This window comes from Symphalangus syndactylus, chromosome 8, assembly GCF_028878055.3.
Source record: "Symphalangus syndactylus isolate Jambi chromosome 8, NHGRI_mSymSyn1-v2.1_pri, whole genome shotgun sequence".
In the NCBI taxonomy this organism is placed as follows: Eukaryota; Metazoa; Chordata; class Mammalia; order Primates; family Hylobatidae; genus Symphalangus; species Symphalangus syndactylus.
This window is the reverse complement of record NC_072430.2, coordinates 118995384-119021047: the sequence shown is the minus strand read 5'-3', so window position 1 is coordinate 119021047 and position 25664 is coordinate 118995384. Positions and strand designations below refer to the sequence as shown.

The 25664-nt window shown below is 34.8% G+C and overlaps 1 protein-coding gene across 4 annotated transcripts in view; it reads right to left on the bottom strand.

The window, feature by feature from the left end:
* Positions 1 to 25664, bottom strand: part of VWC2L (von Willebrand factor C domain containing 2 like) — a 166280-nt gene that overhangs the window by 140029 nt on the left and 587 nt on the right. Inside the window, exons 2-3 of one of the 4 annotated variants that reach the window (XM_055290514.2) lie at positions 22921 to 23390; positions 649 to 778 (exon numbers count right to left, since the gene is read on the bottom strand). In XM_055290514.2, coding sequence (XP_055146489.1) covers positions 649 to 778; positions 22921 to 23310 — 520 coding nt within the window. In that variant the 5' untranslated portion in view covers positions 23311 to 23390. Of the gene's footprint in view, positions 1 to 648; positions 779 to 15924; positions 16030 to 22920; positions 23391 to 25664 lie in introns of those variants that run through there. The other 3 variants (XM_063645691.1, XM_055290517.2, XM_055290515.2) reach the window with 3 other exon arrangements.

The following is a 25664-nucleotide window of genomic DNA, read 5'->3' as shown; positions in this document are numbered from 1 at the left end:
GGATATTATAGTTGGCTCAACCTCTCCATTCCACGAGGGACAAAAATGAACCTATAATGCTGTAAATAAAACAAGTTGCCCTCTATAGAAGTTAGTGTGAGGGCACAGTTCTACTGTAATAAAAACCTAGAATAAAAGCCCTAAACTTTTTAATCTTTATTGCTTCAATTTAAGTGCAATGCTAATTTTATTTACTATTTCTTGAATTTTATATTTAACTTTAAACCTAAGGTCTTACCTACGTTCAAAACAAAATACCTGGCATTTACCCTACCCTATATCCTGGGTCATACACGACAAAATGGGGTGAACTGCTTCATTGGCTCTACGAAAGAGAGGAATGTAGTCACTACAAAAGGACGGTACTGTGTTCTTTCCAATATCCTCCTTTTAAATCAACACGAAATAATAGGGATCACAACAAAGTCAGCTTACAACAGCTTTAATTCCCCAGATGGAAAGCTGCACAATAAACCCACTGCAGGTTTATTTTCACTTTAAGATGGGATAAAAATATACATCCGCCACGCCCATATTGAAAAGCCATGGGCAGATCTTAGAGGGCTCTTGCATTGAATGGTGTGCAGTAGTGAAATATTTGTATTTTGTGCTAACCCCTCTTCAAAAGCTAATGCAGTGTGGTCTTACCATTTTTGCAGACAGGACAACATTGTTCTGGTTCATAGACTGGGTTGACACACTCAGGAACTGCGCAGTCTGCTACAACACAGTGAACTTCATTGCTGGGCTCACAGCGACACCATTCACATGGAGAGGGCTAGGAACAAATCTAAAATTAGCCCCTTTTCTCCTATAACTTAATGCTTGCACATTCATATGCTGTCAGAAGACAAAACATCAGTGCTTATTATATTGGCTTTACTGTATTAATTCCATTTACCATGTCTATGATCATTCTCCCCTGGTGGAAGGCAACTTAGACACTCAAGCCACAGTGGATTACAACCTGCACTCAGGTTGCTGTGAAGAAGAAAAGCACCCATGTATGACTTTTCCTATATCTTTTGTTCCTACTTTCCAGAGAAATATTTGCATAACTAACATGTCATCTCCTGGTTTGTTTTCCAGATGTACTGATTGCTCTGACCTCCTCTGGTAAACAGGCATTCTACTGGAACATGTAAGATAATTTTTGCCATCTGTCATTTTCTTCTTCTTGAGAAAGGAGGAGAATTACTGAGAAACAAGAAAATGGTAAGTGGACATCTGTACCCTTTGAACTCTTTTTCAAGCTAACGTATACTCTAAATGGCATTTTTCAATGTGAATATTAGAGAAGATTGCATTTGGGAACCAAACATCCAGGTACTGCCTCTTGAAAGATGTAGTGAATACCTTTCATCTTGCCTGCTTGCTTTTATCAATGAACAAATCGGCTGGCCTAAAAAGCCACTATTTAAGAGTCAAAGACTCTAAAAATGGAACTAAAAATGATAATTAAGAGAAAAAATTAAACATCAGAAAAGAACAGTTGTCTTTGCAGTACTTACCGGCCGAGAGTGTTTGGAATTTTCTATTTCCTTTCTAGAAAGTGCCTATGGCACAAATAATCTAAAGCAGGGGCCACCCTCTGACTTTCTCATCCTTTGTAAGTTCTAGCTCTACTTTTCTCATGGAACAGCAGTTTAAAATTCTGGAATGAAAATTTGGTGGTGTCAGAAGTCATACAATGTCCACATTTCTCAAATCAAGCCATTTGTTCTTAGAAAGTTCTGCCTCCAATCTGAAGCCACAGATCCTCACCTGCAAACTGTGCTAATTAAAGCCCTCTTCCCTTGTTTCAGTGACTACTGTCCAAAACCCTTTTCAGCTCTTATTTCTTCCCTGGATCTGACAATCTGTGTAATATCAATGCTTCTCAACTCAGACGGTCTGTAGTGGAAACCCTTCAACTAATTATTTTTAAAATTCATTTTTTCTTTGCTTTTTGCTTGAACAATGACAGCCTAACTTTAAATTACTTCGCTTTCAAATTTAGTATGAACAAAACAATTAGCCATGGGATCTGTGGTAAAGTATTGTTATTTGTTAACATGATCAATGGCATTTTTGAAGGGTACAGTTACCATGTGGTGAGTTGTGTTTAAAAATTTCAGAGAAATCTATTGCATTCTCAAGGGTTGAGATTTTTCTGATGCTTTTCTGCTAAATAATCTCAGCAAATTAAGAAAAAGATTAGAACCTACAGTTTGTGTATGTGATATCTAGCAAAGACTTGGACTGTATTTACTGCCAGTATGGGGGAAAAAGGAAGCCACTAATATAATCCCTTCCCCACAGCGAGCATTGTTTATTCTTTCTGGTTCCCTTCTTGTTGAAGGAAGGGCTGGTTTGTGCTCCATTATTTAATGGAGAAAATTAGCAAATAAGAGATGGAAACTCTTGTTGCTCTTTTGCTCCTTATTTTGCAAACCTCATTGTGATATCTAAAATTCCCAAGCAAACTTGTCGAACTTCCCCCTTTCCTTGGTAATTACAAAGAAGTATTTTCACATAGCCTTCTGAAATGCAGCAAAGACTTGGACTGTATTTACTGCCAGTATGGGGGAAAAAGGAAGCCACTAATATAATCCCTTCCCCACAGCAAGCATTGTTTATTCTTTCTGGTTCCCTTCTTGTTGAAGGAAAGGCTGGTTTGTGCGACTCTAGTGGACTGATTCAGGGAATAAAATTCTGAAGAGAATCCTACATTTTGAAATGCAAAATGTTTACTTCAAAATAACTATAGTCATTAAGAAGGATTTGTTGAACTATTAGATTCCCAGCACTGATGAGGAAGACCATTCTAATTTAAACACTGGGCATTGTGCTAAGCAATTTTCCTATATCCACTTACTTATTTTTTGTAATAATTCTATGAAGCAAGACTTGTTTTTATCTTCATCTCACAGATGAGGAAATGGGCTGAGAAAGGTTTAATAACTTTCCCAGGGCCTATGGTAGTAAGAGGCAAAGGCAGGATTTGAATCCAGTAGCCTAACTGCTATAAGGGACTGCCACTTGGTAACAAGAATCACCATTCTGTGTTCTGATGCTCCTGCTAAGAAAGAGAAGTCCATTTACTTAGGTGTTTGGTGTATAATGAGATTATTATGAAAACTTAGAGCTTTTTAACTTTCTATAAATGTGAGTTAGAAAACTGTAGTTGCCAAAGTTAGGTTGCCACAAGGGTTGCATTCTTGGAGACCTCGGCATCTTCAAGCTTTGGAGCCCGGTAACTAGATGTGCAGGCATCTGCGAGAAGTGTTAACAGGTAATAATCCAGTAAAGACCAATAAAGCATTGGAAACTGAGAAATATTCTGAGGAAGAGCTAAGACCACAAGCCTTAGTGATAAGAATATATCTGATTTTTTGAATAGGGTTTGAATGATGAAAAACATAAATGAGAAAAATAAAAACATCACATTAATCATTGGTGGCTTCTCACCCTGCCCTGACCCTGGCTTTATTTATGTACTGTATGCCATCCCTTTCTGACTCAGAATCTCTTACCATATGCATGTGATTTCCTCTTCTGTTTTCATTAAATTGTTTTTACAAATGGTCTGTCTCTATTTTAGTGAACTTTTTCTCATGTCAAGCCTCCTTGTGCCCCTCTGATCCCACTGTAAACACTCAATCAAATGTAACCCATTGACCTCAAGCTAGAACCCCTTTCCATCCTCTCCAGACTTGCCAAGCCTCTTTCTTTTCATAATCTTACAATTCCGGCACTATTGTTGTCCTCTTGCTCAACTTGACTTTCTCCATTGCCCCTGCCTGCCCCTACATTTGTAAAAAGATACTGCTTGAACAGCAGTAAGTTACTAGGAGTGTGCAGCATGCTACTTTGACATTAAGTTCAAACTTTAAAAATCCTTCCCACTTACAGTGTAAAACTCATAGTACTTTGGATCAATCTTTATATCTTAAGCATTGAGCTGGTTACAGATTTCCTTTTATTGGGTTGTTCCATGTGAAAACTATAGATGAAACCTGAAAATATCCCTGTAAAACCAAAGTTTAAAGAATAAAGCTATCCTTAGAGAAACAGAGAATGCTGAAAGAAGTACCTGGAAAAATTATTTCTACTAGCATTTTCTAAAGAAGAATGTGAAATTATGACTAATACATGGCTTTTGCCAGCTAGAGATTTGTAAGTATGGTGATTAAATTATACCATCCTAAAATTTTATACAAGAAAACTCTTTTTCTAAGAAACCTCACAGAACACTTTATTTCTATGCACTTTTTTTTTTTTTTTTTGAGATGGAGTCTTGCTCTGTCGTCCAGGCTGGAGTGCAGTGGCGTGATCCCGGCTCACTGCGAGCTCCGCCTCATGAGTTCACGCCATTCTCCTGCCTCAGCCTCCTTAGTAGCTGGGACTACAGGTGCCTGCACCATGCCTGGCTATTTTTTTGTATTTTTTAGTAGAAACAGGGTTTCACCGTGTTAGCCAGGATGGTTTCGATCTCTTGACCTCGTGATCCGCCTGCCTCAGCCTCCCAAAGTGCTGGGATTACAGGCATGAGCCACTGCGCCCGGCCTTTCTATGCACTCTTTAGAAAATACAGTAACATTCACTCACTCACTACTTTTTCATAAATTTTAGTTGAAATTAGGATTAGAGGTCAAATTTTTTTGTTTTTACATATATTTATATATAATATGTATATCAGGTGGCTTGAGCAGTTAATATATCTGTTTTAAATCTGTTATTACTACAGCTTACTGTTTTTAAATAACTAATGTAGAACTGCATTTAAGCAATTTCTGCTATCTCTGAATACATACTTTTTTTTTTTCTTGAGATGGAGTCTTACTCTGTTGCCCAGACTGGAGTGCAGTGGCACAATCTTGGCTCACTGCGACCTCTGCCTCCTGAGTTTAAATGATTCTCCTGCTTCAGCCTCCCAAGTAGCTGGGATTACAGGTGCATGCCACCATGCCTGGCTAATTTTTGTATTTTTAGTAGCAGGGTCTCACCACGTTGGCCAGTCTGGTTTCGAACTCCTGACCTCAAATGATCCACCTACCTTGGCCTCCCAAAGTGCTAGGATTATAGGTGTGAGCCACTGTGCCTGGCCCTAAATACATACCTTGTATGGCAATTCCAAATGCTGTCCCAGCTGGCCATAGATTAGAAAGGGGTTTCCTGCTATATATAGTATAGTTAATAGAGCAAAATGAGACTCTTTCATAAATACTGGTTTAGGTGACTAAAATCAAAATTATCATTAGAGGCCTCAGATAAAGAGTAGTTGTGAATGGTGAAACTGGACATTATAAATCACTAAGGAAAAATGAAAGAATGAAAAGCAACGAACCCATTTTCTTTTCCTGAAGTCTCATCATCTAGGTGTCAACTCAAATGCCACCTCTCCAGGGAGGTCTTCCCTCAAGACTCAGGTCATCCAGCCCCTTCATCTTCTCTGTCCATCATGTCAACCATTCAGAGCTCTCATCAGTCTGTGAAATTATCTTACTGATTTGTTTACATTTTTTTGCTAAATTTGCTCCTGTCCTCATAGATTCTAATCTCCTTAAAATACACTGTTCATTGTTGTATTCTCAGCGCCTAGAAGACTTCTTAGCACATGATAGATACTCAACAAATATTTGTTAACTAAAATTCATAATCATTTATGTATAATCTATATTTTCTTATTTGCTAAACCATATCTCTTGGTGGCTTCATCTGTGTTCATTATACGTGAAAATGATTTTGAGTCAATGAGATGGTTGTATTTTATTTAAATTTTATAATGGGCACTTTGGGGAAAAAGGTTTCCGACTGTGAGTCATGAAATAACTATTTGGGTTCCAACATTATGGCAATGCACACGAACTCACCCTCTAAAGGTAATTTTAAATTCATAATATTCATCATGCAAATCACAGGTAAGTCAATCTTCAAGCACTCCATTGACTAGGCTATCTAGCAGTAGATGATTACAGACTTTTATTGCACTAGAAAATACTGTGCTAACTAAATTTGGACAAGAATACATGCAGAGGAATTGCTAAAGGGTCTGAGAAAAAGCTAGTCTCATTTTATAATGTGTATCAATTTTAATGGTTGCTTATTAAGCACAACAATTTAGTGTATTAGAAAATCTTTTTTCAGAAAAAGTCCTGATTTTAAACATGTCCATTTCCCAAAAGGATGGGATAGAGTACAAAGCCCAACAACAACATTTTGAATATTCTGAAAACAACACTTGTTTCTTAGAAAGTTCTCTGTGAATACTGTTGAAAGCTCAAGGGATGGATACACAAATAGATGGGATATATTCTAAGAGCCAAGTTTATACTTACTAACCCTATAAATGGGTTTCCTTTTGATCAAGTGATATTAGGCTTGAGAGACCAAGGGGTACTTCATTTCTTTCATAATAAGCAAAAATGATCAAAGAAAATCTTTGTTTACTTTTCAAAAAACTCCCATTAAACAACTATTTAAAATCTAATCTTTTCCACAAAGGAAACAATACAGCTTTTAGAAGCACTCTTCTTTTAGAGATAATTTATGGCATAAATTTTATCACTTTAAGGAACAAATCTTATTACTTTCAAACTGTATGAAAATTTGGAAGACTCTATTTCAAAGTTGCTCATGCCTGTCAGGAATCTCACTGTTCGCTTCATTAAAATATACATTAAATTACAAAGTGCAAAAGTATTTAGCATCCACTGCCACTCCCGTAGCCAGTAATTTGCATGCAACAGATGTCACCTAATAATCAACTGATCCAATGGATTTTAACCAAAATTCACAATCATCTAAAAGATGACCCATAGCATCACTGATTAAAATGCTCCTCAGTGTTCCTGGTCTAATGAGATTGTGATGACCTCTTCAGCAATCTGCCCTATTGATTGGAGCATATTTGGAACACTGAGGTTGAAACTCATCAAATTATGGACATCAAGCTGAAACTTCTTTAAGAATTTTAATACTGAGGAAGCAAATAAAAAAAAACAGATGCACAGAGTTTTTTAAAATAACCATCTCAGTTACTCACCATGTATATCGTGGTATTATTATCTGCATTACAAGTTAAGTAGTAGCTGTTCTGGCTTTTTCTGGTGGAGTTCGTATTTTGATAATCTGGAGTATATTTTTTCAGTGTGTCTATCAAAAAACATTTCATTTTTGTTGAAAACATAAGCATTTTAGTGAAATGATTGTAGAGTGCGCATAGCTTTGCCCATGTAGATATAATAAACTAGGTAGGTAATAAACTACAATTCAGAAATATGATGTCTAATTTTAAAAAAATATTCAGCATATTCATTAAATATACATTGTATACAAAGTAGTGTATATAAGGTATATTGAGATGAACTATATGTCTCTCCTACTCCAATAAATGCAATCTAGAATAAGAGTTGAAATATTTGTAAAAACATATTTTGATGTTTTTAAAAAACAAATACATTTTCTGTAAGAATAACTGACGGTACTATATAATAGAAAACTTAGCCACTGTATTTAATCTTTCTGTTTTCATTTGCATGCACTCTGAGTTAAAGTAAAATATTAGAAGATTGGAAAACAATTGATGAAGTACCCAATTGTAATTATTAATTATCAAGTATAAAAAAGTTTACTCATTCTTGAAATTGTCGTTGTTGCTACACAACAGCGACATTTTAGCAATGTTCTATTTTTTTTTCCTAAAATTATTTTCTTCCTGGCCAGGCACGGTGGCTCACGTTTGTAATCCCAGCAATTTGGGAGGCTGAGGCAGGTGGAGCACACGAGGTCAGGATTTTGAGACTAGCCTGGCCAACACGGTGAAACCCCACCTGTACTAAAAATACAAAAATTAGCCAGGTGTGGTGGTGGGTGCCTGTAGTCCCAGCTACTCGGAAGGCTGAGGCAGTAGAATTGCTTGAACCCAGGAGGCGGAGGTTGCAGTGAGCTAAGGTTGCGCCATTGCACTCCAGCCTGGACAACAGAGTGAGACTCCATTTCAAGAGAAAAATAATAATAATAAATACATTTTTTTCCTAAAGTTTTAAAAATATACTTTAGTATATATTTAAGGGCAGGTAACCCTATAATTTTATTCTGCCTATACCAACAAACTGATGGTGTGAAGAACCAATATTTTTCCTCAACATTTTCAAGGAGTCTCATGACAGTAAAATGCAGCTTTTTCCAAAATATGAAGAAAACATATAAATGTAAATTTTAAAAAATGTAGGTAAGGAAAATGTAAGCAACAATATCTCTTTATTTGCAATCAAAGATGTATTTTTTTTTAAAGTAGGCACTGTATACTTATCAAGGAAATATCAGGGTATGTTTTAGAGAGGAAAAAGATAATTTAGCTGCCTTTATGATCATCAAAGGAGGTCTCAAACATATAGACAAAAACTTGAGGATTTAATATAAAATCAAGGTTTTGATGAAGTACCACACCTATACTTGTGAAATACTCGGGAAAAGCAGCAGTCCTTAGTCCTTCACTGACAAGCTGGATTGACAGTTGGCTTTGGTATAAAAAACATCCTTGACAAAGCAACTGAGTACTGTCAGCAGAACCCATGTTATTTTCATGCTGAAGGTGCTACATTTATCGCCTGTTTACGCAACAGGAAAAAAAGTGAGCAACTGTATAACTTCAAAACTTTTCTGTTGACACTGGAAAGGAGAGATTGTTGATATCAGACAAAGAATCAGTCATCCACAACAGCAATAAAGCAAGGTCACATATGGTTGGGGAAGAGTACATCATAGTGAGAATTCTACAGCCTGAAAGAATCATAGGAGATGAATATGACCTGGCCTATTCTGCAGAAAACATTGAAAGGAAGCGATAACAGAAAAGAGAAAGAGCCATAACTCAGCCTGCTAAAAGTGCGTGGATGACACTGAATTCAAGACCTTTTAGGGTCTAAGGGATGGGAGTTATCACCCTGGGACAACCAAACCCATTTGTATTGGAAGTGCCAATCAGATTATTTCTCAGGAGCTCCTTTTTTTTTTTTGCCACTGTCTGTGTGCAAAGATTTTCTAAAAATTGAAATTTTTTCTTCCTTTTCTATTTGCTGATGTCATACTTTGACAGGTTATGAAGAAAGAGTAATTAAAATGTAATAATAATAAGTGCTTTATAACTGCTGGTATTCAAATATATTTCTAAAGTCCAAACAGTAATTTCCTACTGAATTTGATAGTTCATTATTTGATGCTTAGTTCATAGCTTACCTCATTCCACAAAAATATATTGAGATGGCTTATGGGCAGTAACATGAAAGCATATTTTAATTTAAAAAATCTTGACTGAGTACTTTCTTGATAAACCTCTCTGCTTTAGTGTATAACTTTGGGATAAGGTATGGCAGAAGCAGTGATAATTTTGTAACCATGTATAAAAATTGTTAGTGCTATCACCCAGTGGAACTTGGCTATATGATAATGTGAAATAAGCACACTTGCAGCTGAAATCCTGGCATGAAATGCTGCTTGCTGTTCTACCTTGGACAGGTTACTTAAACCTCTTGAGCCTGGGTTTTTCACTTGTCCCTAAGATGGAGTTAATAATAAAATATTAAGAGTGCTCTAATTTTCTCATTGGATTGTTTTGAGACTAAACTATATAATATGTGAAAGCACATGTAAACGATGTGGCATTGATTACATGACTATGATTGCCATCATAGCTTTCAACTGCATCAGAGTTTCCTTCCTCACCCTTTGTCCATTTGCAATGGCTGTGTATTTCTCAAGGGAGCATATTAGTTATAACTTATTTTTATTAAATTATGGAATAATGACATTCATTATGAATTAATTGAAATGTTGAATTTGTAAAACATACAGTCAGCCCTTCATATCTGTGGGTTTCATATCCATGGATTCAACCCACTGTGAATCAAAAATATTGTATTGGAAAGGAAATGGATGGTTGTCTGTACTAAACATTTACAGACTATTTTTCTTACCATTATTACTAAACAGTACAGTATAACAAAGTATTACATAGCATTTACATTGTATTTGAAATTATAAGTAATCCAGAAATAGTTTAAAGTGTATGGGAGAATGTGCATAGGCTATATGCAAATACTAATCCATTTTATGTAAGAAATTTGTATCTTACAGTTTTACAGAGTATATGCAGATTTTGGTATTGGAGAGGATTTGGAGCCAGTCCTCTGTGTATACCTAGGAACAACTGTACATCTTTCAGAGTTTTGAAAGCAATCTGTGTTACATCTCTAAAACACAACAATGTTTGCACTCAAATTGTGGTTCAATTGAGAATGGCATTGGACACTATTTTTAGATAGTTAATTAGATTCTTATTTACAGAGATGAAACGTCAATCTTTAATCAGATTCTTGCCAAAAACAGATTTTTAACAGGGTAACTTTCGGTCACAGTTTTTGGAGTCTTGATTTAAGTATCTTTTAGTTTCAATGTGAATGTCCTAGAGTCTCATTAACAAAAGAAAAATTTCTCTGATTCTCCTTTTTGTCTCTAATGAAGCTTCCTACATCTCAGCAGTCAAAGGTTTGCAATTTTAGCAGGATTTTATTTTTAATGTTGGGGGAAATTAAAGTTACACTGAACAATTTTGGTTTTTTCTCTGTCATATTTAGGATAGAGCAATAAAGCTAACATGCAGTGAAAATAAGTGAAATATTAGAGAGTCTGCATTTCTAAGACTGCAAGAATCATTAACAAGTTTTGTATTTTCTTTTTTAAAAATATGTATTTCACTGATTTAGAATTTTGTTTTTAATCTCTAAATTGGCAAAAATAATCCTGGCCAATCCTCACTTCATTCAGAATGCAGTTTGTTTTTTAAATGGATAGGAATGTGCCTTAGAAGCATACTTCTTTTGACAGTGGGAGCTTTTTGAAATGAAACCAATCAAGCCCTATAAATCTGGAGCAGGAAAAGAATTTTCCTCATGTTAGCAATGTGCCACATTTCTGTGAAAAAGAGGGGACTAAACATGAAATAGACTTATAATTGAACACATTCAACAATATAGAAAATATATACACCCAAAACGAAAACTACACTATCTCTACCACATTACTTGCATAATGTTCATAGTGAATTAATCAAAGCTGATAAGATGTAAGAGAGAAAACCCTAGAGTTAGAGTTAGAAGACCTTTCTTGATTTGTCAAGTTTGATAATCTCCATTTATCACAAAGACAAAAGCACAAATTTCTCTGAATCTCAGTTTTCTCATTTGTGAAATGGGAGTGAAAATATTTTAGGATTCAATAATTTAATAAGGAAATGCATGTGCAAGATACTTAATGAAATTGCCAACTATTATTGGTATTTGTTTTAGGCACAAATCTAGTTTTGTTGCTTCTTTGATCTAAGCCCTTTGGTGGCTGTCTACTCAGTTCAGACTTTGACCCGAGCTCCTTAGCCTAGCATTCATGCTGTGAACTGGTCCCATGCTCCCGCCTGACTCTTATTTCTCTCTAACTCTCTATACCCTATGCTCTTGTCACTCGGCTTGACACCGTTTCTCTGAATAAGCTTTTCCTTTATGTTTGCAAACTTTCCAATTTTGTCTCAACTGCTTTTAATGCATTGAAACCCCCCACTGTTAGCATATCTTCCTTTAGTTCTTCAGACTGAATTACTTTTTTTTTTTTTTTTTTTTTTTTTTTTTTTGAGTCAAAGTTTGGCTCTGTCACCCAGGCTGGAGAGTGCAATGGCCGGAACTTGGCTCACTGAAACTTCCGCCTCTTGGGTTCAAGCGATCCTCTTGCCTCAGCCTCCCAAGTAGCTGGGACTACAGGCACCCACCATCATGCCAGGCTAATCTTTGTATTTTTAGTAGAGATGGGGTTTCACCATGTTGGCCAGGCTGGTCTTGAACTCCTGACCTCAGGTGATCTGCCTGCCTCAGCCTCCCAAAGTGCTGGTTTTACGGGGGTGAGCCACCACACCCGGTCTGAATTCTTTCTTCATCTGAGTTCCTAGAGCAGTCATCACAAGCCACTTCTCATCAGTGGTACCTGTATTCTTCCTTTAGATAGACTTAGGAGCACCTTGAGGGTCAGATTTCTGCCTTCTATATTTTGGTACAGCCCACAAGATCTACCACTTCTCTATATGAAAGGGATATTTATTTAATGGGATCAAACTGTGGATTGTGTATGTAAGCTGATTTTAAAAACTCAATAATGGACTGAGTACCTAAGTAAGCAGAAATAATGTATACATGTTTTCACTTAATATAATCCTAAATGTATCTATTATATTAAAGATAACTTTTTGACTTATCAAAAGAGAACACATAGGATATAAAAAGATAAAAAATTAATCTTTATCTGTTTTATTTGAGAATTTTCAGTAAATGGAAAATTATTGTTATAATACATCAGTGCAAAGAGCAAAGCTGTACTCTTCTGAGTCAGGAATGCAGAGAAATAGGATTTAACATTCCTGCTGTTAAGTATGTATACGTTTAAAATAGACAGATCTACAGGCTTTTTGAAATTTACTTGTGTGAAAAGAGATCCCTGAGACCATGCACTGATGAAAGAAAACTGATATCCAGCAGTACCCAAATGGCTGTAACCTTCAAGAGTGCAAGTTAGAAGGATTTGGTGACAGCACAATTTGAGAGAAGTAGAAAGGGAAGAATATCTGATTCCAGATTAGGCAAGGATCAGCAAACCTTTTCTACAGAAGGCCAAATAGTAAATATTTTAGATTTTGTGGGTCATACAGTGCCTGGAATATTCTAAAAGCAACCATAGACAATATGTAAGTGAATGAGCATGGCTGTGTTTTAATAAAGCTTTATTAATAAAATGGATTGTGAACTGGATCTGGCTCATGAAGCATAGTGTGTTGACCCTTGTCTTAGAGAATCCACTACTTGTAGTTGATATTGCCACTGTTTTTTTAAAAGTCATTTTTCAACTAAATTGTTTTTTGTAACATAAATTTCCATAAATAATCACATTAAATACGATTTTGGGAACTTTAAAAAGAACAAAATATTAAAAGATAAGCTGAGAAAAAATAGATTTTCATCATTAACTGCTCATAAAATTCAAAGGAATTAGCCTATCGTGAATCATTAGCAAAATATTTCTTAAACTGTGTTTCATTGAACTTTTGTGAACTTTAAGATGTTAATAAATGTTCTGAGAAAAAAAGTGTTCTACTGTCACATAAATTTGTGAAACTCTGGATTAAATACAGTTTAGTATTAATAGTAATAGTAGTAAAAATGTCAGGTAGCTTTTATAAATCACGTGGTGTATGCCAAGTGCTGTCTACTATTATCTCTCTTTTATAGATGTATACATGGAGACATAAAGAGGTGAAGTAATGTGTGCCTAGGTCAGTTGGCTGGTAAGTGGTAGGGCCTGCTTTAAAATCCAATTTTCACCACCCTTTTGAGCTCTCAGCTGTTGAACTATACATACTAACTTTCAAACAAACCTACCTTCCAATATGCTCAAGTAGTCTTAGTATACTAACGTGTACTGCTCGTTTCCAAGAGAGGTTAAAGGAGGCATCATTTCTCAAATTTATTTGACCATGAAAAATAACTGAAATCCTTAGGAAGAATCACACAGGATGCTAGTATTCCTTAGAAAACAGTCTAGAAAAGGCTGAATTATAGCAGTGATTCCCAAACCCTACTGAGAGTTATAATAATCTGAGAAACTTTAGAATAACATAGATTTAAATGATGTAAATCGGAATTTAAGATGGAAAGGTCAAGGAATCTGAAGTTTTGCAACATTCCTTCCTTAGGTGATATTGATCATCAGCCAGTTTAGAGATTTTTGTTGTTGTCGTTGTTCTAATGCCACAGAATTAGAGATTTTTGCATATACCATCTATTTTGCATATTCCATTCCTGCCATCTAGTGAGAGGTGAGAATTTGCTAAGTGAAAAAAAATTGGGTCCTCATTTTCTAAAACCATCAAAATACATGAGTAAGCACAGCTAATTTTGCTCCTTTGTTACATCCAAGTATAAAGTAGTCTCAGTGAAAATAGGTAATGTTTGATGTAATATATTTTAATTTTATTTTGGCCTATATTGTTTGGTTTAATTACATAATTTTTCTGTTTTAGACAATGGGCCCCATTTTTATTACAGCCTTTGGAAACTTAGGCTAGTTTCACAAATTGTACCCAATCTGTATCAAAGACTGATTTCTGATGTGCCAATATTTTATTGTTCTTGTCTACTTGTAACTCTGTGTTGTCATGGTGATAGGTCCTGATATCACATTTCTATAGACAATTGGCTGAGATAAATCATTGAATCCAACATATTTATTGGAAAAGAAGATGCAAATGAGCTGGTATTTTTCTGTTAAACCTGAAGGTAGTAAAATACAGAAAAAAGATCACAGGAATGTGACATATTAATACTGCTTTTGCAAATAATGAGCTGTGCCATTATTTGGCACAATGGAAGTTTGTTATCACTAAGTTTCTGTTAGTCTTTCTCTTATCACCTCTAAAATATGGGAGTTAGATAAAATAATTTCAAAGTTCTGTTTTAGATCTAAAATTCTATGGTCAGTGCTCAAAACTAGAAAGGACCTAGACTATAAAAGAGAAACCATAATGCCTTCCTTTTTACAAACAGAAAAATTTATATGAATGCAGATACTAGAAATAAAATCCCAAACCAAGACGTAACAATGGTAGTGAAAGGTAAATACTAAAACAAAAATTATTTCAAAATCCCAACCCAATAATGTTTAATTAAAAAAAACCTTTTGAGCTTTGGTAATTGTTATAAATTGATATGTAATATTATAATCTTCAAATCTTCAATACTATTCTTCATAAGACATATATGGTCTCATTATTGTATCAAATCTATAGATAGAATAAACGTATATTGAGTTTTGTTCATGGTTATGTGACATAATGGGAAAATTAAGAGTTGTGTTCAGTGCAAGTTTATACCCTGTAGACAACTTTATACAGCCATAGAATAATGTCATCTGAAAACTTTTTCAGGAGCTGAATGATCTTTCTTGTCACTTTAGTACTTTATTCACTCTTTCCATGATGTCATTAAACCTTTGCAAAGATGGCTTTATTGTGATATGCTCTACAGCAGGCTAGAGGCAAGGAAATCAACAATGGAAGTGTGTTAGACTGAAATTACTGATGCTAATCAGTAGTGATGATAAAACCCAAAGTACAGACTCTAAAATAAGCCAGTTTCCAATTAATAATGCCTGTTGTTTGAGAAAGCAAAGACATTGATCACTTCAACTCTCCTCTTAGTTCTTTGTTTCAAACGCTTCCCTAAAAGACAACTAAAAAATACACCGATAGGTTTTTCTTGTGCTGTCCTTCATAAAACACACTGCCTGATGTATAAATCAAGATGCAGGATAACAAAACAAAGTGAAAATATGTTCATGGCGATTAAGAAGTAGGAACAAAAGATTTAATCTTAAAACAAGATTTTCTTAAAGTAAGAACACTCTTGCTCCTTCCAGTTTAACACACACACACACACACACACACACACACACAAATTAATGCATGTATGGAGTAATTAAAATCTAGATTATATAGATTATAAATTAATCTGCAAAATTTGCCAAAGATATGTAGGTTTGTGTTATGAAATAAGATGTAGGAAATAGAAAAAAAATATGCTTGTTAATATCACCCGATTAACCAATTCTGTCTTTTGGTGAGGAAAAACAATTAAAAGTAGGCAATTTTTTTAACATATCCAAAACCTTGTACAGTGGGAGTTAAAATCTGGAAGGGAGGCTACCAGGTCATTCTTTTTTTCAGCTTCATCTTCTCTCAATATGGGTGAGTCAGTAAGGAATGGGCAATCATGTCTGTAAACTACTGATGACTGACCTCAAGTCTGGGGTAGTCACTAAGAGTGACAAGCTCCGCAAATCTCAGATGTGGCTGCAAATCAACGCCGATCTCCCAATGTGCACACAGCACAGAAGCCCAGTCACAAATCTCGGTAGTCATGCTTGTCACACAGTTACCACCATTAACAGCGGCATCTTCCAATATGAAGGACAGCAATAAACATTGGTAAGTGAGTATGAAAAACTACTCCTATATATAACTAACAAAAGGGCTAGCTGACCACCAATTCTCTTAAAATGTAAAGTAGGAGACTGTAATTCCGACTGTAAATGAGCTATTTCACTCCTTTGGGAATTAATTTGGAAGCCATTTATTCTTATAATTCTACTCTATTTTAGAAAGTACTTAATATGAAAAGGATAACACTCAATTATCAATGCAATTTTTTAAGAAAATAAATTATTTTAAAAGTAGATTTTTTTCCTAGCTTTCATGTACTTCTGTGAGTGCAAAAAACTTTTAGTGTACTTTTGTGAGTGCAAAAAGTGTGCAATGAAAATTATAAATTTTTTAATAAAATTGACTTCTAATCTCTGAAATGAAATTACTGAGAGAGTATAAAAATTATGTAAAGGTTCCCCAGTTACTTACGAAGATGGGAATCCCCCATTGAGAATATCCACTTTGAACCCACTCATTCTGCATGCTGAGGCTGAGCCTCAGACAAGCAACAGTAAGGTCTCAATCACTGTTATTTTGTAGCAACTTGAAAGGGGATGGCATTCCTTTTAACTCACTCAAAGCCATTTTAATGTTAAAAGCCACAACATGCTCTGCAAAACAGAAACTGCATTTTGCAGAGCCAATAATTATGGAATTAATCTTCTCAACCTCTCTACAAAGATCCCCAATTATCTTTGCCTCATAAAATCATGATGCTTTCTAGTTCTTTCTTGGGATAGTAACTTAAAAATGCCCCTGGTGACTCCACTACCCATTTGTTGAGAAATGAAAACCCTCTTTTGTATAAAATTCTTTAAAAACTGCACCTATATTCTCATAATCCACAGATTTCTCTGTTATTAAAATAAATACAGGCTTCATACTTCAAATATATGCTTTTTGTACTCCTTTGCCTTGTATAAACATCTGACTTAGTTCCTGTGCTTTTCATAGACACTTGTGCAATGGCAGGTGGGTAAGTAGGCAAGGGGCAGTGAGTTGTGCTGTGCAAAGTGTTCCTACCTGTTAGTCCCCTCAACTGAGATATCTCTACAGCCTCTGGTTTTCCTTGTTCTTTCATAAATCTGGTCCTCAGCTCCTAGAACATGTTGCCTTCCATTTTCTTCTCCATATTAAAAAAAACAATTAGACATCAAACGACTCTCCCAAACCTGAATTCCAAAATTCTTCCCACTCAAACGTTTTTACAGATTTAATTTTACAATATTGGACATTAATAATGTGGCACCTATTAATGAGAAGGTTGAAATTTACCCATTAAAGGGCAAATCAATTCTAAATCCAAATTGGCATCAACATTTTTTATGAGTGTGATGACTTGGCAAAATAATCCCACTGCTTAATTTTTTTTCTTTTTTTTTTTTTTTTGAAACGGAGTCTTCTTCTGTTGCCCAGGCTGGAGTGCAGTGGCTCAATCTCTGCTCGCTGCAGCCTCTGCCTCCTGGGTTCAAGCGATTCTCCTGCCTCAGCCTCCCGAGTAGCTGGGACTACAGGTGCCTGCCGCCACGCCTGGCTAATTTTTGTATTTTTAGTAGAGGCAGGGTTTCACCATGTTGGCCAGGCGGGTCCCCTTTTATTCTCTTGAGATTTAAATATTAAGTATAAAATTCAGGGCAAAAACTTGGCATCATGAAAACATGCTCATTTTTGTAAAAGCAACAACAAACTCACAAGATGTTCGACTTGAAAAAATATTCACACCGCACCTTTCAAATATACAATTCAGAGACCTGGTCCACTGTCTTTGGCCCATAGTGGGAAAAACACAAAGGTCAGTGTCAGCAGGGAAGAGCTGATCTTGGGCAAATCCAAATCCTGAATTAGGGACACTGGGAATTGACTGCAGAAAATCACTTTAAAATAAAACAAGCTATGCAAAAGCTGAAAGATTTCTTTCTGCTACATGTAGTATAACCTTCAGTGTATGACCTACAACTAAATCAGTACAAGTTCTAAAGTATAAGGAAATAGTCAAAAAGGCTAATTCTAGCAGAATCAGAGTTATAAAAATACTAAGCAAAATAAATTATTTCTTCCTTTGAGAAACTCAGCATAAGATAGTTAAGCCTACATTTCCAATAAACTTTTTCTGGTAGGAACTGCTATTATAATTTATTATTTATGTGTTTTATTTCTCATAAAGTAGGTTCCAGTGTCATATTGCCTGGGTGCACATAAAAGAAAGATGAGAGAACCTACTATACAGTGACCTTTATCTTAATACAATATTACCAGAACCTTGGAGAATTTAGAGTTTTCAAAAAGAATAGAGAGAAATTCATTTTCAAAACTTGCATCAGTAAATGAAATAAAAACCCCACAAAATCCCACAACCTATATAAATGACATCAGTTTTCCTGTCAGGTGACACGTGGATCAATTTACATTTGAATTTGGTGATCAGAAAATATTGAAGTGTGACCTATGATTTGCAAGTGCATAGAGTGAGACCAGTACAGCTAAAACACTGGGTAGTCATTGCGATGCTGGGATGGAGACAGAATCCAAGACAACCCTTGGTTAGGAAGGGGTTGAGACAGGAAGAAAGTAAAGGCAGGACGAAAATAGGTACTCTTATCATAAGAGAACAATGTGTGCCATTTTAACTGCCCAAAGAGCATTTTTCATCTCAACTTTCAGTGCTTCTTTAATTAAAATGAAGAGATAACACATAAATAGAAACTAAATCATTCTAAAGAAATTCTAACTTCCTTATCCTATAAGTTTGATTACAGTTTGACCTGGTATGCTATTCATCAAAAAAGGTGTTAAATGACTGTTATGTAGCTCAGACAGTGTTGGGAATAGAGGGGAAAAGAAAAAAGAAAACAGTGTCGCTAGCCTCAAAGGGTTCAATGACTAATGGAAGAGACGAGTGGTTTCACATGATATTATTTCATATTATATTTTACATGATTTAATATTATTGCAGTGTGATGTATTACATTATTGCTGTGGGATAGATCAGTAGAAGTGGTGAGGAGCTTAGATTCTGTAGCCAAGCTGCCTGGCTTGGAGTCCTACTTTTTCCTCTTTCCAGCTGTATGGTCTTGGACAAGTTACTTTCACTCTGCTGCTTTGGTTTTCTTATCTGTAAAACAGTGCTAATAAAAGTATAATTCTCACAGTGTTATTGTAAAATAAAATGTGTTATAATATACATAAAGCTCTTCACAGTATCAGACAACAGTTACTGTTCTTGTAGTGATGGTGCGTATAGCAGGCCATGGGAACATATGGAAGGAGTGATACAGTGTGGGAAATACGAGGTAGGACAGACAGAGAGGGGTTTCCAGTTGAGGTGAGATTTAAATGGAGCCTTGAAGTGGTCCAGTAGGATTTAAACAGGGAGCAATGTTGAAAAAGTGTTCCATACTGTGGAACAGCAGTGCAAACACACAGGGAAGAAAAGCCACCAAGAGTTTGAGGGATTTGGAGAGGCTGATGAGTAGAATCTAGGCTACAGTAGGGAAATTAGATTTTACCCTGAAAACTGTCCTGAATGTCTTTGTCCTTATGCACCTCATTCTCTGTTTTTCTGCAGCAGACTTCCTTCTGCCACTATTAATTTCTCTTTACTTCTATTCAATCCTGTGCTTGGATATAGGACGTTCGTTTTTATTTATGTTTAACTAGGTCATCTATGTACAGAACAATCTGCATCTTATTTCCTATTATGCTTCAGATGAATCTAAATATTTTGGCCCAGTATTCGAGGCCCTTCCATCCACTGTCCACCGACACATATCTGACTTTGCCTCTTACTAGGATAGCATTTTAGTCATATCTAGCTTCCAATTATACCCATCTCCCTCCTCTTTGCAGATTGTATTCATCCCAATCTCTGATTTTGCTCCGGCAGTTTCCTCTTTGGAATTTCAATCTTCCCAGATCAATTTCAAGTACTTCCTGAAGAACAGGCAACTCTACAAGATGTATAGGATTAGCATCCCGAAGACAAATCTCTTGCTTAACCAAGCCTCATGCTATGTTGATAAGCTTCTGACATCACAATCTCTTGGGAGTTATATTGGGATTTCATAATCATGTACTTAACTTTTACCTGCTTTTTTCCCCTTCTCTCTTCACATTGATCATGTCTTTCTTGTGAGCAGAGATTTTGGTTTCTAGATATCCTACTTTCAGTTGTAAGTACGTCTATAGTTTCTTATCTACTGAACAGTCTGATAAATGCTTGTTGGCTGAATATATTATATGTAAAGAATATCTCATAATACAACCTCCCTAATTAACATATCAACATTATTACATGAAAGTTTTATGTATCTTTAATAATTAATGACTTGTTCCTTGCAAGCTGAGTTGGAAGAGAATCAAGATGACAGATTATGGCTAATATTTACTTAGGTTAGGTTATATGGTTCACATGGATAAGTAGAGCATTTTAAAAAGGTATGATAATTCTTCATTTGAAAGTCTTTTAAAGTTGAACTTTCATTATAAAATGTAGGCAAAGCCATAGAGGAATTTAGAATTTAGAGTAAATCCCTGGATATTAGAGTTAAGAAGGAGGGGGCAATCATTTATTTAATATCTATTGTGTACCCGTCATCACAAGGTTAGTGACTTCAGAGAAATTATATGTTATTAAGAATTTCCAACCTCTCCTCCTAAGGGAAGTGATTATTACAATGGCTATTTTATAGTCAATACCACTGTGGATCAAAAAGTTTAAGCACTCCATTCAAAAATTTATATCCAAGTGATGAATTTGGGATTCGAATCCAGGTCTCTCTGACCTTAGTGACAAACTGCTTTGAGAGATCATATAATATTGTTAGAATGGCAGCATTTAGAATTAAGGTAAATAACTTGACAATTTTGGATAAGTAATTTATACTTTTGTGGTCTCAGTTTCTCATCCTGACACATTTGCCCTATATAGTCTCTAAAACTCTTTATGACTGTAAATTCTTGTTAAAAAAACTGATACCTATTATTTTAAAAATCGCATCAAAAATTTTATGACACAAAAAGCCAGGTGAAAAAGCTGTGCATATTAATGGATCATACATTAGTAAAGAAGTAGTAGGGATAAATTAGATTACAGTAGGTTTATAACTAGAAGGGGTACAGAAATTATTAACTTTTTCTTTAAATACCTCTATATTGTTTGACATGGCAACATAGTTATTACCTTTGTAGTGAAATCTAATAAAGAGGGAAAACTATAGCATTTTCAATAGTGAGTTAATTAGACAATCTTTTTTCTTTATTAAGTACAGATTACCAAATTATATAAATCTCAGAAACTTATGTTTTTATTTGTGCTAGTTATGAAATGCTGTTCCTACAATACCTTTTTGTATTCTACTCTAGATAAAAATGCATGTTAGAAAAGGGTGATATGACTGCTAGAATCAAGTGTGTTGCGTACTTCTACTTACTTCCATTAAGATGAAATTAAAAATAGGTAATGCCAAAATACATACAATATTTTAGAGATCATAAAACCATTAATAAATGTACTCTACTCTCAACTATTATTTGGTGTCAACAATGATACTTTTACTATACTCTTATGCTTTTACTTCTTAATTTTGTGCAATAAAATAATACACAAAAGACAAAAGTCGAGAATAACATGTCTAAGGAAGTTGAATGTCATAATTAAAATTTCCTTTTTGTCCTAAGGAATCTAGTTTCAATGACTGGGTATTCTTGAGTAAATCAGAACTGGCTTGAACCCATAACCTGGTTCATTCCAGGTTAATAATGAACTAAATACAATTAACTATGAATACACAGATTACACTAATGATGATCAGTTGAGACCTTTTTTCTACATACTGATTTCTGGCACCATTTGACTCTTGTGGTGAGAGAAGTTGGGTCAGTGCTAATAATGGAAATGTCTTCTCTCATACATAAACACCCACACTGAAAACTGGTTTTATCTAATTTAACCTCTAAGGTTCTGAGCACCTCGTCACAGAACTTGGTTAGATGAAATGGGAACATTTTATATAAACCCTCAGTATGACAGACACTCCAGGCACAAACTGCCATTACATTTAAGGTGGACATTTTTCATGTATTCATACCTCAGGGTTCAGATCAGGCTTGTAGGATATCCCAATTAAAACTAGCCACTGGGGAAAAGAAAGTTCAATAAGGTATAAAAATGAACTCTAAGCTACTTTGAAAATATGACGCAAGCATAAAAGAAAAACTAAAAAATACCATGTAGGCTGAAAAAAATTACAGTCTTTTTTACTACTCTTAACATGGATTGTGATAAAAATTCAGTTCTCTGTGGAATCCTGTAAGCAAAAAATCCAGCGAGCAGAGAACAGAATGGGGATCTTGCTTGACAACAAGTAGGCCCAATGCATTTTCTTAATATGAGGACCACAGCTAAGAAGTGTATCTCTGTAGCTTTTCCACACAATAAACAAATAATTCTAGACTATATTGTTAAATGACTTCAAATACAGGCTAATAAGCAACACACAAAACTAACACAATTAAAAAAATTAATTTAGGAGACACATACACTATACACAAAATTGTTCCCGTCAGAAAACCTATTTTGTAATAACAGAGAAGAAACGTTTAAGGGCAAAAATAAAAGGTGTTAGGTATGCCCCAAATACTTCTGGGAAAAAAAATAAAGGTTATTGTGCAACTTAACAAATATGATCAACAAACCAATTGGCCGTTTGTTGACCATGGTGCTCCTTATGGTAATTAGAATCAAATTGTGTAATTTAAAGGGAAATTTAAAAGTACATTTTTCCAACTCTGACTTTAATGTAGCAATGTACTAAGCACGTGGTATGAAAAGTTGATATTCAATAAGTATGGAGGGTAACGCATACCTTAAATTCCTCCAAGATTTTGTAATTTTTCCCGTGATATTCACAGAAGTTTTTTACTTCTTTGCACTCAGGACAGCATCCATTGTGTTCCACTTTAGTACACTTTGGGTGAATTTTAGGGCATTCTGGTTGGTCGCAAACAGGTCCATCTAGAGCACAGACACATGGACAGTTGGAATGCCCAGGGAAAAATCGTTCTCCCAACTTGTATACAAAGCCGCTGTCATCGACACACCCTTTCCCTCGATAGTCATCAAAGATCAGATTGTCATTACTGGAGATCTGGTCACCTTCATCAGCAGGATAGTCTTCATGACTGATAGCAGCAGAGGTGACCAATCCAGGGATGACCAACAGAAGTATGCAAGCTTCATGAATATGAAGAGCCATCCCCCTCTTCAAAGACTTCTGGATGTGCTCCTAATATTAAATATACTCAGCTCCTTCCATGGGAATACAAGAGGGGTAGGCTGAAAATAAATATTTAAAAAGAATAATTTGACATATATAAAGTGAAGATAGATTCATTTAAGCCCATGCTCTTAAACTGGGATCAATTTGAAGATACTAAGTCCTCAAATAGACTAAGTTCATGCAACGATCTATGCCTTATTGTGAGGTTTGGAGAGTTGATACTTGGCAATATATGCATTAAAATTTGTCCTTTTGGATTATTTTATATAGGAACCTTCAGCTTGAATTTTCCTTCTGAATTTCAAAGGTCTAGCTTTGTCTAAATTCCAAAGAAATGGTTTTACTGAGCCCCAAAAAGTGATCACAAGGAGTAACTTACAAATAGCTCAAGAATATTTGAACTCACATTTTCTATTATTCTTTAAAGTGGACTAGTCAGTGATGGAACACATGTTATAATTATCTGTGTCAGCTCAAAAGATTGGTGAGAAAAAAATCTAATTCTAAAGGAAAGGGAATAAACCAACAGTTGAATATAAATTATATTTAGGAAGGAGCTACTATAAAGGATTTCCTACTTATTTATGCCCATAATTAAAGAACAACAATGGTGTCAATGTCAGTTACCTGTTTAAGTGAACATGAGTCTGGATTTTTGAAATATAGTTGATAACAAAACAACATAACTATTCCATAGTGATTAAGAGAAAGAAAATTTGAAATAATAAATAATACAAGAGAATTCCATGTGCTTAAAAGAATTTGTTAAAAACAAATTTATTTGTATTATTATCCACATTATTTTACATAGGAAGGAAGCTCTTAGTGGGCAGGAAAGATCTATCTATAAATTTATTTCACAGTAACTTGAATCTAGTATATATGTCATATTATTTAAATTAAATATTTCAATATAATATAAATGCAATTTATGAGATCTTGAAAACATAACTCTTGAAATGTCAAAAATATTTACATGTACACAATCTGCACAAAGATGCCAACATAAAATTCTTTATGGAAGTTGCTTAAAACCGTAATTAAGTGTTAACCATTCATAGAAAATATGCCTTATTAATTTTGTGACACTGACTCTTGTAAACTCCACTTAGTATTGGTGCTTGATGTGAAGTGTTGGGAGTGGGCTCTTATTTAAATATTTAGAATAACTAACACACAGAGGCTCTGGGGAAACTGTGACTTTAGGGAGTAATAAATAAGAAAAAGTATTGTCAAAAAGCTCATTTGTTTATTTAAATACTATTGGCTTCATGCCAATAACACTAAGATGGTATACAGGACATTTTCAGGTCAGTTATAAATGTTATACATTGGTTTATTTTCAGATTATATTAAGAGCAATGATAAATCATCTCTTTTCAATCTAACATATACAGATGATAACTTAAGATAAAGATGACATTAGGAAACTTCATAAACTATTATATTTGCATTTTAAGGCAGATATACAAGTTCTAGTAATAGTAAAATGGAAGGTAGTATGCCCTCTTTCCAGAGAAAGCTGATATTAGAATTCCTCTGATATCCTCTGATATTAGAATTCCCTTTGGGTAGGTGATAAAGCTGATGATTTCTTATAAAATATGTCAAAAATAATGAGTCATGACAGAACAAGAAAATGCAAACCTATAATTCTACTTGAGAATCTGGAAGCTCCCTTTGACAAAGCATTTTTTTCTCTCAAATTACTACAGAAATAACAAACATAACAGAAGCTTCTGAAAAAGCATAAATATAATTTACTAATTAAAGCAAGCATTTATACATCACATATTTAGAAAGTTTATCTTGGAGGAAAGAAAGCTACTATGCTTCCTTATAATATTCCAGCAATATCTGTCAATACATGCAAGATAAGCCATATAAAATACACATATGATTCTGCTTCAAAGAGACATAGAAAATGATCTCTTTGTAAGCCACAGGTAGGCATTAATGTGTTAGGTTATGGTAAATGTAAACTTAGAGGTAAAAATAGGAATGTAATATCTACTTTATATAAACATTAAATATGTTTTTATTATATGAAGTATATCTTAAAATCTGCATGGTAAAAAACAAGAATTTATTTTCAATATAACAAAGTTCTTAGGCTATTTTTTTAAAAGCCTTCATAATTGAGCTGCCCTAGTACAATTTAAGATACTATTTATTTAAGAGAAGGAACATGGGGTAAATCAAATGTAATGTTTATCTGAAGATTTTTAAAAAGAAAGCAAACACTGCTAAACTGAGGTTCACTTCCCAGCTTAACTTTCCCCCCTCCCCATATTGCTACATATGATTTAAAATGACTGCATCTATTTCTT